At 41.0% G+C, this 17,508-nt stretch overlaps 1 protein-coding gene across 9 annotated transcripts in view; it reads right to left on the bottom strand.

The window, feature by feature from the left end:
- lpp (LIM domain containing preferred translocation partner in lipoma) overlaps window positions 1–17,508 on the bottom strand; it is a 140,588-nt gene that overhangs the window by 45,549 nt on the left and 77,531 nt on the right. For all 9 annotated transcript variants that reach the window (XM_061683396.1, XM_061683394.1, XM_061683397.1 and 6 more), the window contains one exon: window positions 9,996–10,523. In XM_061683396.1, the coding sequence (XP_061539380.1) occupies window positions 9,996–10,523 (528 nt within the window). The remainder of the gene's footprint in view (window positions 1–9,995; window positions 10,524–17,508) is intronic.

The following is a 17,508-nucleotide window of genomic DNA, read 5'->3' as shown; positions in this document are numbered from 1 at the left end:
AAATTGAACTGGCTTCAGGGGCTGAATTTTCTACATCGAGGATATATAATTCAAATTTGGCAGCATTCACACTAAATCTCCAGGATGTATTCGGCCAAAATGATCCCGAAAATGGCTGCTGCCAATTAAAACGGTTGACAATAGACAAACGAGAGTGACAGGATGTCAGGGTTGAGTCTTGCTGGGCATCAGGTGACAGGATCCGGCGAATCGGCCGCCTTTCACACCATCACCTAATCGTTCCTGACGCCGTGCCAGCGCCACAGTGGACAGTGAGTAAACGGCAGATGAGGCAGTCGGTCAAAAACGTCTGGACGCACGCGACGATGTTGCCACCTGATGTGGTCACTCCACAATGTTGTTTGCGTCCCTATTTATGTTCTGGGCAGATACCGAACTTCTTTTTCCCATCCGGTTTGCCTCATATTTGAGACGTTATGGGATTAGGAAATGGCATTAGGGTTTCCGTAAACTTTGACATGCGGTTGCTCCACAAAGTTGTGTGCGTCCAGGTTTATGCTCTAGGGAGTTCCTCAACTAATTAGTCTGCCTTGGTTCTTGACATTTCACTGCTTTTATCCATGATAATGATTATTTTCCAGTAAACTCCGACAAGTGAGCGCTCCACAGTCTGCTTCGTTTCTTGACGTTATGCAGTGACCCGTGACGGCATCTTGAATGACGACCGTTTCCCGTCGACTCCGACGCAGTCGCTCCGCAGTGTTGTGTGCATCCATGTTTACGTTCCCACAGAGATACGTGACTAATTAGTTCTAGCCCGTCTGTTTTGACATTTCTCTGAATTTCATCACCATGACAGTCTGTGTTTTATTTTAAACGACCGACTGACATGTCGTCGCTCTATAATGTTGTGTATGTCAATTTCCCTCTTAAATAGCATAACTGGGGCAGCTATGCTACTCCTTAGCATCACGCAATCTGCTTCGGAGTCTACTGAACACGATTGTGTCCCGTATACATGTGGTTGCTCCACGATGTAGTGTTCGTCCACGTTTATGTTTTGGGGGAAATTTGCTTCGTCATGATCCCTTGTCAACTGCATGTTAAACCTTTATTATTGTACCAACTAACAAATATTTACAAAATCCAATTTGACGCACGTGATGATCATCAATACGATGTATTATTATGATCATTTTATTATTATCCTTACTTTTTTTTTTTTTTCTTGCAAGCCCAAGGCCACCTTCTGCCTCGTGAGGAGGAGCACATTAGTCTAAATGTTCTCCAAACAAAATAGGTCATTCTCTTTCAGCTCCAATTAAATGCTGAGGGGTGGAGTGGTTTTGTGGCGGGGGGGGGGGGAAATATAGAAATATAACTCTAGAGCAGCTGTGTGCCGTAATTAAAAATTAAGGTTGGAGCCATAACGGACGCGTGTTCCCGTGCAGACGGGATTCCCGCAAAGAGACAACGTGCAATGTACTGTATGCGAGCCAGCGAGCGGCTTTCTTTTTCTTTTTACGTTTGTAAGATTGTGCGTGAGTACAAAAGTAGGTCATGTGTTTGGAAGTGACACATGCGCCTGCAAACAGATATTTGAAAATCTGTTGAGTGCAGAGAGGGGCCGCCACCAGCAATCTGGAGGGACGGGAAAAAAAGAGGGGGGAAAAAGAATTAAAAAGGCAAACAACATAACAACAACTGACGGGTTGGTTGTCGGGACAAAGGTGAACTTATTTGACGCATCTTTAGCGTGGAGAGTTAATGACATTTTGTTTTTATACTAATGTATCCACTCAATATATTTTTATTTTTAAGTGGACATCCTCGCGAGAGATTCTTGCACCTTTCTAGTAATGCACGAGCTGGATCAAAAATTCTGACTTTCTATTATTTTGCAACGCTAAATATCTTACTTTATCAATACTTTTGGATAAACACTTTTGTTTTGCGCTTCAATTTTTCAGGAGCTGAACTCAAAGATCTAAGTGGGTTTTGATGTCCACAAAAGGGCCTATTTATTTCAAATACTGTTCACAAATCTGTCTAAATCCGTGTTAGGGAGCGCCTCTCCTTTGCCGAGCTAATCCGTCCAGCTCAGGTGTGGCATATCGTGATGCTGATTATACAGCATGATTATGGCACGTTATATTATGTTATAACATATTATAATCACACATTATAACACTTGATAAATGAATGTTCAAACAAAAATGTACAAATTATGTAAGAAATAAAGAAATGGTAAATATTCAGAATGTAATGAAAGTCAATATGAGAGCTGTATCAAAAAAATCTGTTGATATATTAAATGTATTTATATATTTTTAATACAAATATATTGATTTAAGGATTTTTAAATTTAATAATATCTTGAAATAATGTTGGTCTATTTGGCTGTGTCAGAGATTGCATGTATTGTTTCCTACTAATATATTGATTTAATACAATTTCTAATTTATTGTTTTAAAGATTATGAATCATCCATAAACTGATGAAATGTAGAATACTCTCAAGAAACAATAACAGTAAAAGTAGTAATGCATGAACTGTATGAAATAAATGCATTTTTAACAAATGTGTTAACTTAAAACTTACATTAATTCATGTATATATATTTTTTTGTTTTACTTACTTGCCCAATGCAGTTTCGTTTAAATTTTATCAACTGCACTGCATCCTCCACTGTCTTTCTAATAATTTGACCTCATGTCATGGAATCCAAATATTACAATCAATTCTGTGTTGCTGTGTTTGGCTATTGACAGCACTTGACTTCTTTTTTACGCTTGACTTGAAACGAGCCAGCAGGGGCCGCTGTTTCTGCTGTCAAGTGATGAGACCAAGCAGCCACGACTGCCCCAAATTATCTACTAACCAGAGGTGAGTAGAGTAGCCAAATATTGTACTCCAGTAAGAGTACTGTCACTTGACAATAATGTGACTCAAGTTAAAATAAAAGTAGTCCTCCAGAAAATTACTTAAGAGTGAAAACACACAGTGAAAAATTACTCAAGTACTGAGTAAATGGTGAGTAACTTCATATTATTATTATTATTTAAATCACAGCATGAACATCAATAAAATAAAAATAAAATGTGAATGTGCAACTTCCTATATTGCTGTGTGTGCGTGTGTGTGTACAGTGTGAGCGAGATAAGCACATACCCCGATATATGCATGCTTACAGTTACTTGTGCTAAAACTGCGCTAATGTGGAATAATATGCACAGCCAAAACAACAACAAGACATCTGGAATTTACCGCAAGGTGTTTTCTCAAGTTAGAAGTGGGCTGAAATATCCACGTTTGGGCAGACAATGCCAGACAAATACTACAATACATGAAAGCTGTTGTTTTTCCTCATCTAAAAGTAAACACGAGTCGCGTGCCGTTGCCTTCAATAGTAACGACGACCTTCTCAACTTGGTCGTCACGTAGGCAGGTCGATTAGCGAGGCGTTCCCAGGCCAGCCTGGGAGGGGTCCGGGAGGCATCTGAATCAGATGCCCCAGCGACGTCGTCTGGCTCCTCTCGACGTGTAGGAACAGCGGCTCTACTCTGAGATCCTCCCGGATGACCGAGCTTCTCACCCAATCTCTAAGGGAGAGCCCGGACACCCTGCGGAGGAAACTCATTTCGGCCGCTTGTATCCGGGATCTCGTTCTTTCGGTCGCGACCCACAGCTCGTGACCATAGGTGAGGGTAGGAATGTCGATCGATCGGCTTTGCTCCTTCTTTACCACAACGGACCGATACAAAGTCCGCATCACTGCAGACGCTGCACCGATCCTACTGTCGATCTCCCGTTCCATTACTGTAATTAAATTACTTTAATAAATATTGTTAATGACATGCTTACTCTAACTTTCTCACTGTCCCAGCTATATGGACGGGTGTTGTCCAGAGTTTGCGTATGCTTGGCTTTTCCTTTTTTTTTTTTTCCCACGCGGCATGTACATCCTTCAGGTGCCCGATCAAATTTGTGTAGAAGCGTTTAGATGACGTTCCCCACAACCCACTTCAGTTCTGCAAATAACTTACGTGTTGTTTGTCTGAGACACCGCAAAATAGTCCCACAACGAGGGCGTGTTTTTAACCAACAATATTCAAAAAAACTTTATTGGCCGTCAGATAGTTACACTACTGCGCCACAAGACACATGGGGAGGCTAAAAATAAACTAGCTTTTGGTTTCATATGCAACAGCGACGCAGAGTTAAATGTCTTGTGCGGATCCGATCGCTGACGTCATCGTTTGGATCGGCGAATTATGACATGAAAGCCGATCAGCATAAAATGCCAATTATCGGCCGATACCGATAACACCGATCAGGTCGGCGTCTAGTCAGAACAGTAACATACGCAGTACAGTATCAGTATGAGGTAGTAGCACTGTAGGGTGCGTGTATGTGGCTTGCAGAAGGGTGCGGAAAACATTTTCCATCGAGCTGCTTTCCCGACGGCAGCTATCGATTGAGGTCGTTATTTAGCGGCCGCCCCGTTTGTCTGGGAGCGAGCCGTCGCTTATTTACGAGTGCGCGTGACAAACTGAGCTACACCGGCTGACCATGACCGACCCAACTCGGTACTTTACTTCACATGGAATGCAAAATGACTATTGTGGAAAAATGGATGCACACAACTTTGTGGCGTGACAACATGTCAGAATCTCCTGGGGGTGGGGGGACATTGTGGAGAGATACAGAGAAAGCAAGAAACGAGGAGGATTGGATGCAATCTGTTATTCGCATAGCTTCTTCGAGCATCAACATTGACAGACACAACATTGTGGAGCGACCAAATATCAGAGTCTACTGAAAAAAAAGGGACTACTAAGGAAAAATGCTACAACTGGAAGAATTAAAGCAGACTGGGTGGAACTAATAAACAGCGTAGCTCCCCAGAACATAAATCTGGACATACGCAACATTATGGAGCAACCACATGTCTAAGTGGGCTGCAACAAAGCCACAAAATGGCAAGAAACGAGGTCGACTTCACAGAACATGCATGACTCCCTGTAGCAGAGATGGACGCGCACAACACTGTAGAGCTACCACAAAGCGGAGTCTATTGGGGGAAAAAAAGGGACTTGTTGAGACACGTAGCAAAATGACAAGAACAGAGGAAGACGAGGAAGAACTAGTAAGTCGCGTAAGCTCCCTGGAACATAAACATGGACACACACAACATTGTGGAGTGACCACCCAGCGAATACATCCTAGAAAGTGCGGTTTTAAAGGTTCAGAAAGTAAGTAGTGCATTAGCTTGGGTCCCAGTGCACCTGCATGCTAGTATAACTGAACGTTATTTCTCATCTTTCATGGAATATTGATAGAATTTTTGGACTTAGACCACTAACTTTGTTCTAAACCTAGTTAGCTTTTTCTTTTCTTTCAGGCAACTTAGTTCATACTGACCAGGATCCAATTAATGAAACTGGAGATGATGAGATTACCTCAAGTTGTGGATAAAAATATGATTCACGTCCAAAATCAAGGAAAACCGTCATTTCTGTAAAAACGAGTATCGCGAAGAGGTAATGCCATATAAACCCCAGATTTTACTGCAAACATAATACTTTACAATCACTCTGCTGCTGCAAAATGACGACGAAGTAGTTAGCTCACTCGAGTTCTCAGTGGCGCAATTTATTGTTCAATAAAATAAATCTGTTAATAATGTCAGGCTTTTGAATCGTATCATTTTGTCCGCTGATGACAAAACAAATTCATGCTTGCTATTTCCAAAATTCCACACCTTCGCATGGAAATTTACCGAAAACCTTCCGGAAATTTTCCACCCCTTCGCAAGTCTAGTTCTGACAGCCGCCGGCCAACATGACCGACCTTCTGGCGGACATTAGCCGCCGGTCGGGATTGTGAAATAATAATAATCCGCCGCTGTCAAAACCGCCGTCACTCAAGCTCAGCCGGCAATAACACGAGCCGTCATCCCGCTGAGCCTTTGCGTTCCCATTCTGGGTTCCCATTCCGAGCAGGATTCGTAGAAATTGGTCATTTATTTTTGACATGGTGAATCAAAATATATAACTAAATAAATGCTCGGATTTGGGTCGCACGAGTTGGCATTGAACTTGTCATGACCTTCTATGAATACTTGCATAGTGATCCTTTAATGAAGACATCCATCAAAGAGCATCGCCATATCCTGTCAATCAATCAAGTTAATGGATGTACTTCTTTAGTGTTGCTTTAATCTAAAACGGCATTTAAAGAGACAGCAGCGTTCAATTCATAACAGTGTTTGCCAAGGTTACAGACAAGTCACGACACGATTAGGGAGGAAAGGCTTTCATAACGTTTCCAATTTTAATTATAGGCACTACCATATTTAGAAAGAAAAAGAGAGTGCACAGATGAAGAGGAAAACGGTGGAAGGCTTTTTCCTTTTTTTTTTTTTTTTTTTTTACAATTTTCCATTATTTGCTTTTCTTTTGTTTAATACTTGGTTATTTGTGTAATATTTACAAATTTGGAAATTTGTTTTTTTTGCTAATCTGATTTGAGTATTTTTCACCTATCGATTATGTTTTAAAAAAACTAAACTAATATTTATGGGTCATATTTTGGTATTTTCCCTAATGTCAAATATTTTTAGGTATTATGTTCAAACATTTTTGTGTAGTATGAAAATGTTTGCTCTTTTTTTCTAATTAAGTATTTTTCATTGAATACATCATTGGAAATTAATTGAATACCCAAATTTGAAACTATTATGGAAAACACCAAAAGTTTAAAATTATTGTCTTCCTAGTTTTGCATTTTTGTCATCTTATTTTTTTGTATTTTTGCTAGGGTTCGTGAATTTGTCTAATATTTGTGAATTTGTAACAGAATATTTTGTCTAGTTTGATTAGTATAAATCATATTTCCCTAGTATTTTTGTATTTTGTGGATTTTTGTACCATTTAATATTTTTGCCATTTTTTCAAATTGTGTATTATTTTACTAGAAATTATTACTTAATATTTTTGTAATTTTGTCATCATTTTTGCTGAAATAGTTATTCTATTTTTTCCCACATATTTCTAAATGTTAGCTATTTTTCCCTTTTACTTTTGTGTTGTATCATTAGTATTATTTTCTAATATTTATTATAGTATTATTTCATGCAATATTTTGTGTAATACCTTAGTGGATTCTTTACGGGTTCATCTCATTTATTGGCAATTTTCTAAATTGGGTATTTTCTTTATCTGTCAATGATTTTAATAATAATAATTATTAGTACAAGTAGTAGTTTTATTATTATTTTCTAATTTTTTTAAATATTGTATTTATTGTATCGTATGTCTATTTTTTTACTAAATTTATTTGTTGCATTTTTGTTTAAATGTATTTGTTTAATCTAATATGTGGGTATTTTTAAAATGTGTATTTTTTATCTAACATTTTTTTTTTACGTTTTTGTTTTTTTGTCATATTTTGCTGTAATTGTTTTTGTATGTTTTAAAAATATGTTAGGTAATATTTGTGTATCTTTTGTCTAATCATTTTTAGAAAGTTACGCTTTCGCCATTAAATTTAAGATATGAATGGCAGTGGTTATCTTATTTTCACACCTGAGTATAGTATGACCCTGGAACGGATTATTTTCCATTTCCATTCTTTCTCATTGTGGGGGGGGGCGTAACCTAGCTTCCTTGGCGGAGGTAACAAACACAAAACAGAAAGACCTTAGAGAGTAAAGTCTAAATATATACAACACGCTCATTTGCTTTTATTGCATTTAATTAATTCTTTCTTTTTCTTTTATGTGGCATCAAAGGCAAACGAACGTACTAAATGTCACCTTTTGTGTTTTGGCGCCAAACTGGGACGTCGGGTGAGCGAGCTTTCAAGTAAAAAAATGTAGATTTTCTTGTTTTTGAACAAATATAATTAGGCTCGCACGTCTAATTTGTGTTTAGTAAAACACGTACGGTCCTTGATGAACGTCTCCCGCAGGACGGCGGAGGCGCCTGTACGTGAACGAGAATCCTTGAATTAAAGGAGAACTCCAGGGCCTTCCACTTTCCAGAGCTGTTGTTCACATTACAACTATTTTGTCTCCGCGGCATCCGACTATTCTTTACAATTCTCATCACACAGACTTGCTGTACTATTAAAAGCTCTGTTGGCACCGGGCGGCATGCTGCAGTCAAGATGCTTTTTGAAATGAAAAATAAATAAATAAATGAAAAAGAAACACTTATATGGCACTTATTTTTCATGGCTTCACAATTTAACAACCTTTACTTTGCTTATATAAAATAATTTTTAAAAAAAATAGTACAAAATGATTAACCAACAAAAAAGTTATTATTTTCTTTATTATTTTGTCTTAGTTATATCAAATATAATTAACCCACTTTAATACATATTTGGGCGAACCTTTCACTTGTGTAACTGTCTAACCAAATAAATACTTTTTGGTTTAATTTAATAATTAAAAAAATAAAGAAAATTTTATTAAAAAAATGTCAAAGTATTGACTATGTTTTTAACAGTGATATTGCACATTACACAGTAAACTCCATCCTTTCCCTGCAAATGTCTTGAACGTTTTGTTGACTGCAACATATTTTGCAGTTTATTACAAACGAATTGAACTGAAAAGCTCAACAAAGCTTTTCCATTTGGATGTGCTGTAACACCAAAGACAAACAAATTTCCACCTGACACAAAATAAAGTGTAAACCTTTTCATCTCTGCACAAACGTGACAAACAATCATAGAAGGCAGAGATGAAGAATACGCCACGGCTGGTAACTTTTTTTTTTTTTTTGCTTGCGAGACAAAATTGATTCAGATGGCGCATAGCCCCAATGGAGGTCATCTTTGAAAAATTCATTTAGGTTAAAACAACAGTTTATTCTATGCATCGCAATCAAAGGCCGCAAGCACGTCCCCTGCCGCATTACCGTGCAAGTAAATTTCGTATATGCAAACACGCACACAAAAAGTATGTGAACACTAGGTTGAAACACACACTCATAAACATACACACAGATACACACAACATTGTGGAACGACCACATGTCAGCGTATACTGGGGAAATATGGGACGACAGTATTATGGCGAAATATAACGAAATGGCAGATACAGACACAGCCTGGCAGAACTACTGAGTTGCATATTACATGAACATACATACAACAGCAACAAGGATCCACACAACATTGTGGAGTGACCACATGTTAGGAAAGAGGGACTATAATGGAGAAATTAAGGGAAATTGAAAGAAACAAGGAAGACAGTGGAATTAATAAGTCACATACTATAGGTGTCCCAAGAAGAAAAACATGGGCGCACACAACATTGCGGAGACCCCACATTCAATCTACAGTGATAGACAGATAGAGAGAGAGAGAGAGAGAGAGAGAGAGAGAGAAATATAAATAAATAAACATTTTTGTGCAATCCTATAACATTGTTTTTATGGAGAGGTGCAGCAGCATGGCAAAAACCAAGGTAGCCTGGGCAGAAGAAATTCTTCGAGTCGCTGCTGAGAACATAAACATAGATGCGCACAACAGTGTGGAGCGACCACGTGAGTCTACTCGAAAAACAAGAGGCAATTAAAAAAATGCAGCGTAAAGTCAGAAATTAAGGTTGACTGAGATGAACCCGTAAGTAACGTAACTTACCTGGGACATAAAAATGGACCCACACAACATTGTGGAGAAACCATGTGTCCTAATCTATTGAAAAACATTACTATAAAAGAGAAATGGAGCAATCCATCAAGAAATAAGGCAGACGAGACAGCGCAAAGAAGTCAAGTTGCTGCCTCAACCATTAACGTGAATGCACACAACATTGTGGAGTGAGCACATGTCAAGAGTTTACTGGAACACTACTAATAGCAATATCATCTTTACTGCTGCACAGGGAACATTTGTACAACATGAGTTAAGACTCCACATTTTTAATTCATCTTAGAGACTGTTTACGCGCCTCGGTAGATGCTTCTGTTTTGGTTAGCAACAGAGTAAGCCAATTCATGGTTAGGGACTGTTTCTACCTTTGGTGGGATGGTTGGTCCAGAAGTGTAGGGGTCCAAGCTCTGCGGCACGTCAGTGATATAGGTCTTCTTGGGGCCCGCCGCCTGGTAGGGTTGAGCTTCGGTTCTCCTGTAGGCCTGCTGGTCCTGATAAGCGCCCGGGCCAACCGGGGAGAACCCTGGCTGAGGCGGCCCGTAGGCGAAGTCGGGCCCTTTGGGCTGGGCCGGCATGTACTGGACCTGGGTGGGGCTGCGAGCCGGCTGCTGGCCTCCACCAAGGTGCTGCCCGCCGCTTGTTGGGTGCTGGGGGCTGGGCTGGGCGGACCGTACCTGGACATTGAATGTGGGCTGGCTGGGCGTGGAGGCGGTGGTGTAGGACGCCGCCACGGGCTGGAGCTTCGCCGGCAGCGTCGACGAGCCGCTGCTTGGGGCTTGGGCTTTGGGCGTGGACTTCTTGGTGGCGGTCAGTGGCGGCTGATTAGGGATGACCATGCGTTTGTAACCAGTCACTGGAGCACTTGGGGTGGACACCGAAGAAGGGCCAAGGGTCTGGACACAGAAAATGAAAAATAATAAATTTTTGCCTTAATTGTTAATGAACAGACACACACAACATTGTGGAGCAATCACATGTCCAAGTCTACTGGGAAAAAAAATAATTCCTGGAAAAATGGACAGAAAAGGCAAGTAACTGGGCAGAACCAAAAAAAGAAAGAAATGTCCATCAGAGCATAAATACAACATTGTGGAGCGACCATGAAGAAAATGACTACCACGAAGAAAGGCAGCAAAAGTTCAAGAACCGACACAAACTGGGTGGAATTAGTATGTCACGTAGCTTCACAGACTATAAACATGGACGTAAACACACACGTGATAGTCAGCTGAGAAAAAACAAGGGACTACTACAAAGAAATGCTGTGCAACATCAAGAACCAAGACCGACTGGGCAGAACTGAGTCCTGCAGCTCCCTGGAACATAAACGTGGACACACAACATTGTGGAGCGACTAAATGTACGTTTTCGGACACACACAAAAAAAAAAAAAAAACAGGACTACTATGGTGAAATACAGTGAAACATCAAGAACTGAGGAACACTGGGCAGAACTAGTAAGTCAGGCAGCTGCCTGGAACATAAACATGACCATACACAACATTGTGGCACGACCACATATAGGCATATACTGGCATTACAAGGGAGTATTATAAAGAAATGTAGCTCCAGGGAACAGGGACAGACATAACATTGTGGAGCTATCATATCATAACATTGTGGAGCTATCATATCATATTCTCAAAAAAAATACTTTTTTTGAGAAATCCTGCAAAACATGAAGAACTGGTAACTTTTAAAGCTTTATGGAACGTAAACATGACAAGACACAACATTGTGGAGCCATAAAATGATAGTCTGCTGTGTGCGTGCATGTTTATGTTACAGAATGCTATCGACTTATTTGTTCAGCCCAGTCTGCCTCAGGCCTTGGTTTTTCCCTTTATTTTTTCCTCCCAGTATGGTCATTCCATGCTGTGTGCATCCATGTTTAAATTCGGTGGCGGCAGAAAACTTTTTAATCCAGCTCAGTCTGCTTCTGTTCTTATTGTAGTTTGTAAAAATCGTCCCTTTTCCCCCCCATTAGTCTGACATGTAGTACCTCTACAATGTTGTGTGTCCATCGGTCTGATCCATGGAGCTATGCCACTTATTACTTTTGCCAAATCTGCTTTGTTTCTTGACTTTTTCTCTTCATTTATACATAATAATCCTTGTTTTCCCAGTAGACTCAGACTCGCTCCATAATGTTGTGTTTACATTTGACATTTCCCTGTCGAGTGCAACACGTTGCAACGATTGCCCTGGTTCAGCAGACGTCTGGTGGAGTCGCAAAGGTCTTGATGCGTAGCTTGTCATTTTGTTCCCCTTGTGCAGTAACTTTTAGTAATTGAGTTTTTTGTGTCTTTAGGCGCTAACCTAATAAGGCCGTCCAAGGTTAATGACAGACCCTTTTTAGACAGGCTGTGTCTGACACCGATATGTGACGTTGGGCGGAAAACAATTAAGACTGACACCACAGATGCTTTAGCCCCGACGCCCCGTGATTGAGATGTTGTTTTCGCGGCCTTGAGAACCGGCCGGCGCCCGGCTGAGCGGCTCAATCGCCGCAACTCTGCCCAGGAAACGCGCAGAGCGTCGCAAATCTCCGTGATTTAGCGTCTTTTCCCGCCCGAGTCAGCACAAGTGTAATGTGGCGTTTCCAGCCTGAGCAACCATTTATCGCATACTCCGTCCTTCCCCTCCCCGCCTATTGCTATTAGCTCAACAATGTGTGGCTGCTGTCAAGGTGCTTTGGAATTTACTCTGTTGACTCGCTGCAGTCCATTTCAGCGAAAACACGTCTTGCTGCGAGTGCACAATGTTGTGTGCGTCCATTTTCATAGTCATGCAGCTTATGTGACATATTTCAACCCAGTCTGCTTCAGTTCCTTATGTTTCACTGAATTTATCAATAATAGTCCCTTGAAACTGCAGGAATAAAAAAACTGGATAGAACTAATAAGGACCCCAGCTCCCTGGAACACATAACAGCACACAACATTGTGCAGTGACCACATATTAGTGTCTATTGGGAATGTACCTTTATGAAATAATGCAGTAAAAGCAGACTGGACGGAAATAATAAATTACATTGCTTTTGGGACATAAACATGGGCACACAAAGTTGTGGAGCAACCACATGCTAAGTCTATTAGAACACCAATGGTCAAAGACACAGCCTCCACATAACGTCAAGAAACCAAGTAGACTGGGAGGAACAAATAAGTGGCGTAGCGCCCCAGAAACATTAACATGGAATCACCTAACATTGTGGAGCGACCGCAATCACACATCACAGTATCGGGAAATAATTCATTATGATGGAGAAATACAGCAAAACAGAAAGATCCGTAGAAGACTGGGTGGAAATAATAAATCCCGAAGCTCTCTGCAACATAAACAATGACACAAACACAACAATGCGGAGTGACAGCGTCACAGACTATCCATCCATCTATCCATCCATTTTCTGAGCCGCTTCTCCTCACTAGGGTCGCGGGCGTGCTGGAGCCTATCCCAGCTGTCATCGGGCAGGAGGCGGGGTACACCCTGAACTGGTGGCCAGCCAATCGCAGGGCACACAGAAACAAACAACCATTCGCACTCACAGTCATGCCTACGGGCAATTTAGAGTCTCCAATTAATGCATGTTTTTGGGATGTGGGAGGAAACCGGAGTGCCCGGAGAAAACCCACGCAGGCACGGGGAGAACATGCAAACTCCACACAGGCGGGGCCGGGGATTGAACCCGGGTCCTCAGACTATTTAGAAAAAAATATTATTATGGAGGAATGCAGCAAAACAGCAAGGAATGAAGCAGACTAGGTGGAACTAATAAATTCCATAGCTCTTTGGAACATAAACATGGACGAACAGAACATTGTGGAAGGACCATGTCAAAGTCTACTGGAAGAAAACAGTCAACTCTTAAAATGTTTGCTTTTTAACGATAACGTTTGAGGTAATTACAATTACGACCGGTTTCATAATTACGGTGTATGTCTGCCACTTTTGGGCGGAAAGCCGCTAATCGCCTTTAGCGTCTCCATCGCTAAGAGGAAGCTAGCGACAACCTTAGTGTAAAGCCGTTTGTTAGCGTCTGAGCTACATGCAGCAAGTTTGTCTAAATCCCATCTAATCCACGTTGGAGGGGCAGCCCCTCAGGAAGCGTTAAAAGCTCCCCCAAAAAACATGACGTGCTTCCACTCTGATTTTTGTCTGGCTGATTAGCGCTGATGTTTGTTTAAAAAAAAAAAAAAAAGAATATTCAAGGATCTTTCTGCATATGTATGGAGAGATATCTCCACTGTGCCCTTTAGGAAGAGACATTACTTTATTTAAATGTTTCATGGCTTTTAAATTGTGCTGATTATTCATTCATCTCTTCAGGCCTCCAGAGCTAGCGTTTAAGTTAGCGCGTCCACGGCTAATGCAAATCGAGGGGCCCCCCTCTGAAATAATTACGCTGCCACGGTACATTTTCTACCAATTATGCCGGTGGAATGTGATGAAACTAATCAAATGCGCACCATCAGTCAGTCTGCCGACCGGGCTAGGTTTTTGGGATTCGCCCACGCGGATAGTGCGTCTGCCCAAACGGCCATTCTGACACAAAGATCCCACAATCGTGCCCAAAAAAGACAAAACGCGCTATCGGGTTTCTTGAGTTCGTTTGATAAAGTGTCGCTAGTTAAATAAAGTTGGATAATTTGGAACCTGGGTGGAATTAATCCATGCTGACAATTGGTGTCCAACTCACTTCCTTTTTTGGCCCCTTTGAGCTGTGTTAATACAAATGTAATAACACTTTTCCAACGGTGGGAAAAGTGTCATTCCAACTTCAGCTCTTGAAATGTTTCAATATTATACAGTTTATGTCAAATTACACATTTTGGCTTCATAGTGGACACTTTTGGAAAATTGTAACCCCAAAATACTCCATCTAAAAAAAAATAAAATAAATAAAGTTTTTAAAAAAAGTTATTGCTAACTACAGAATGTAATCACACTATTTGCATAAAATGGGTTCATTTATATAAATTTTCTACAGATTACATAATTTCTCAATTTTTAGACAAGAAAGCAATAAAGTAATATTCTTAGTTTCCAATGGCTTACTGCACTACAATGGAGGAAATGAATGATGCAATTTTGATTTGAAGAAGTGGAGATATCCTCTGCTTTCCATGGAGAATAATTACATTTTAGTTAAATAATTGGATGCTACACTTGCTGGCTGTAAAAAAAAAAAAATACTGTAGTATTAGCAATATTAGAAAAAGAAGTCACTCCAGAGGGTTAAAAAAAATAAATTAATGGGTTACTTTACTGACTTAAATGGACTATTGCAGAAAAATGCATTGAAAGGTCAAGAAGTGAGGCAGACCGTGCAAGGCTAAGGAGTCACGTAGCTGCACGGAACAGAAACATGGTTGCGCACAACATTGTTGGGCGACCACGTCAGATTCTCCAATTTGAACAAATGTTCTTTTTAAAAACAATAAGCACTCTTCAGCTCAGTAACAGCTACAAGAGCGCCACAAGTATATTTTGCTTTTACTTTGGCTTCTGCTTAGTCGGTCGCAAAGTCAGCTGTGTTTGTCCTTTGAGTGAAGAGACCGGCCTCCCAGGCACCACACTGTTTCGACATGGCTCCAGCGGCTAACGCTCGGACGGACATTTGGAGCCAACAGTGCAAAGCATCCGTGCATTGTGTGAGTAAAGGAGAAGGTTTTGTGATGCGTCTATAAAAAAAGATGCAGAGCTTCCTTCCATGACTCTGGGGCTTTTCCTAAAGCTTAAAAAAAGAAAGAATAAAAAAGAAAAAGACGATTCCTCCGCCCTGGTGATTTGAAATGCAAAGTTAACAGTTTTTAGCGAATACCCCCCAAAGGCTGCTGGAGTCGCTCCTAATCTTCGCCTCACGTGTCGAAAAAGGCTTTCTGGAGACTTTCTGACAAATTTCACGCTCAAGTTGTGGGGAAGAAGTCGCTGCGAATTCAGAGAGCCGGGCTGAGAGTTGGCTTACATCTGTGTTGCATGTAAGACTCTGTCCACCATGGATGGGAAGCATTGTCATTTAATACAATATTTTACGTGTTACAATGGACTTGACTTCTTATTACTGAGCCATGCAACGCAGATGTGAAGCATTTTTCAGTTGATAAAGTAAATGTTTGAGGTGAAACAATAGACTTGCCTCATCCATCTTCTGTACCGCTTTATCCTCACAAGAGTCATTACTAATGAAATCCCTGCGCTACTGTGTTGCATGGAGTCAACCAACTTTTGTTACGTCATACAAGATGTCAACTATGCGGTACTTCAACTTACGAGTGCCCCAATTTAGGTTTTTCCGGTTGAGCCGTCGCTGGGTCCAGGGAGTCAACTTGATTCATTGTTATTTAAATGAGCATTACTTAGCTACTGGAAATGACAATGCAACACAGCTATGACGCATTTTCAGCACATTGTTACAATGGACATCTTTTTACAGAAATTTCTGAGCTACTGTGTTGCATGGAGTCGATTATGCAACACGGATGTGAAGCATTCTCAATTTATATAGTCAATGTCTGAGTTGCTACAATGGACTTGACTACTTAATGCTGGCATTACTGCGCTACTATGTTGCATGAAGTGGACCATGTGCTGATGTGGTACAGCAGAATAATGGCACTAATGTCCTCGCCGGTGTAACATTCTGTATTTTGCCTTTGATTGTTTGCACGCCGCCATGCTGGCCGGTGGCGGCCATTGACTGGAAGGTCAATCCGGCAGCAGGTTCAGAGCTTTGACAGGGGTGGCCCACTGCAGGCTAGCGTAGCGTAGCCTCAAGATGACAGACGAGGAGGAGCGGGGAGGAGGGGGGAGGGGCTACGCATTGTTCCGTCAATGTTTGTTAGTCACCGTCTTTTTGTCTTTGATAAACAGGCCGGGCCAATGACAAATGAGGGGGGGGTGAACCAAAAAAAAACACAAAATAAAAAAAATCTAAAGTCCTAGAAACAACGCTAACAGGCTGGACGTCAACTGCTGTCATTGTGCGTTATGACACACACAAACAAACTGTGATGACAGTGACACTGTGAGTAATACGTCCTATGTTGTACTTTGTTATTTCATACATGTCACTAAATCTACGGTTGTCAACTACTTCAACTTACGAGTGCCCCAACTTTTGTTTTTCCAGTTACGAGCCGTCGCTTGGTCCAGTTTTTGTTTTGTGTCACAAGTTTCAGATCGCCCGTCGCTCTCGCAAGTGGGCAAGGAGAGCCACAGTCACCGATGGACTTTTAGCCATGTATTGAACGGGACAAACAGTCACAAATACAAAATGAGAAGCTGCTGCTGTAGGCCACAACTCACAGCCAGACGCTTACACAGAGACGAAGTGACCAATCCGACTCAGTAGGCCACGCCCTTTAAAGGAACACATCAAACATGAATGACATCTGGGCCGAGCCCTGCCTGCAAATAGTGAAAATCTGTGAGTAAATTGACGTAATTACCTATAGGTGCCACAAGATGGGGGCAAACGACTACTATCTAAATGAAGCATCTCAACTCACTCCAACAGTTCCTTGGCACCAAGATGCCACCAGATGGTGCCAAATGTAACGGACAATAGCTCCCCCACCCCAAAAAAAATAAAAAATACCTGCAAAATTTACGAGTGACGAACCACGGATATAAAGGAGTTCACTGTACTGCAGTACGCATAGCAATTATACCTAAATTACATTATAAAAAAGTTGGTTTATTTACACTTTCACGCTCACTCACAGTATACTACAGACATACAGATATGTATGGAGATGGTCACAACTTCCCGGTAAGCCGGCGTAATATTAGTCGTTCTTTGCAGACGATAAGGAAAATATGCCTGTGAATATTGTTATAGTAACTGTCTGTTTTCATGCACAATTCATGTTC

This window comes from Phycodurus eques, chromosome 8 (assembly GCF_024500275.1).
Source record: "Phycodurus eques isolate BA_2022a chromosome 8, UOR_Pequ_1.1, whole genome shotgun sequence".
NCBI lineage: Eukaryota > Metazoa > Chordata > Actinopteri > Syngnathiformes > Syngnathidae > Phycodurus > Phycodurus eques.
This window is presented reverse-complemented; position numbering and strand designations above follow the sequence as displayed.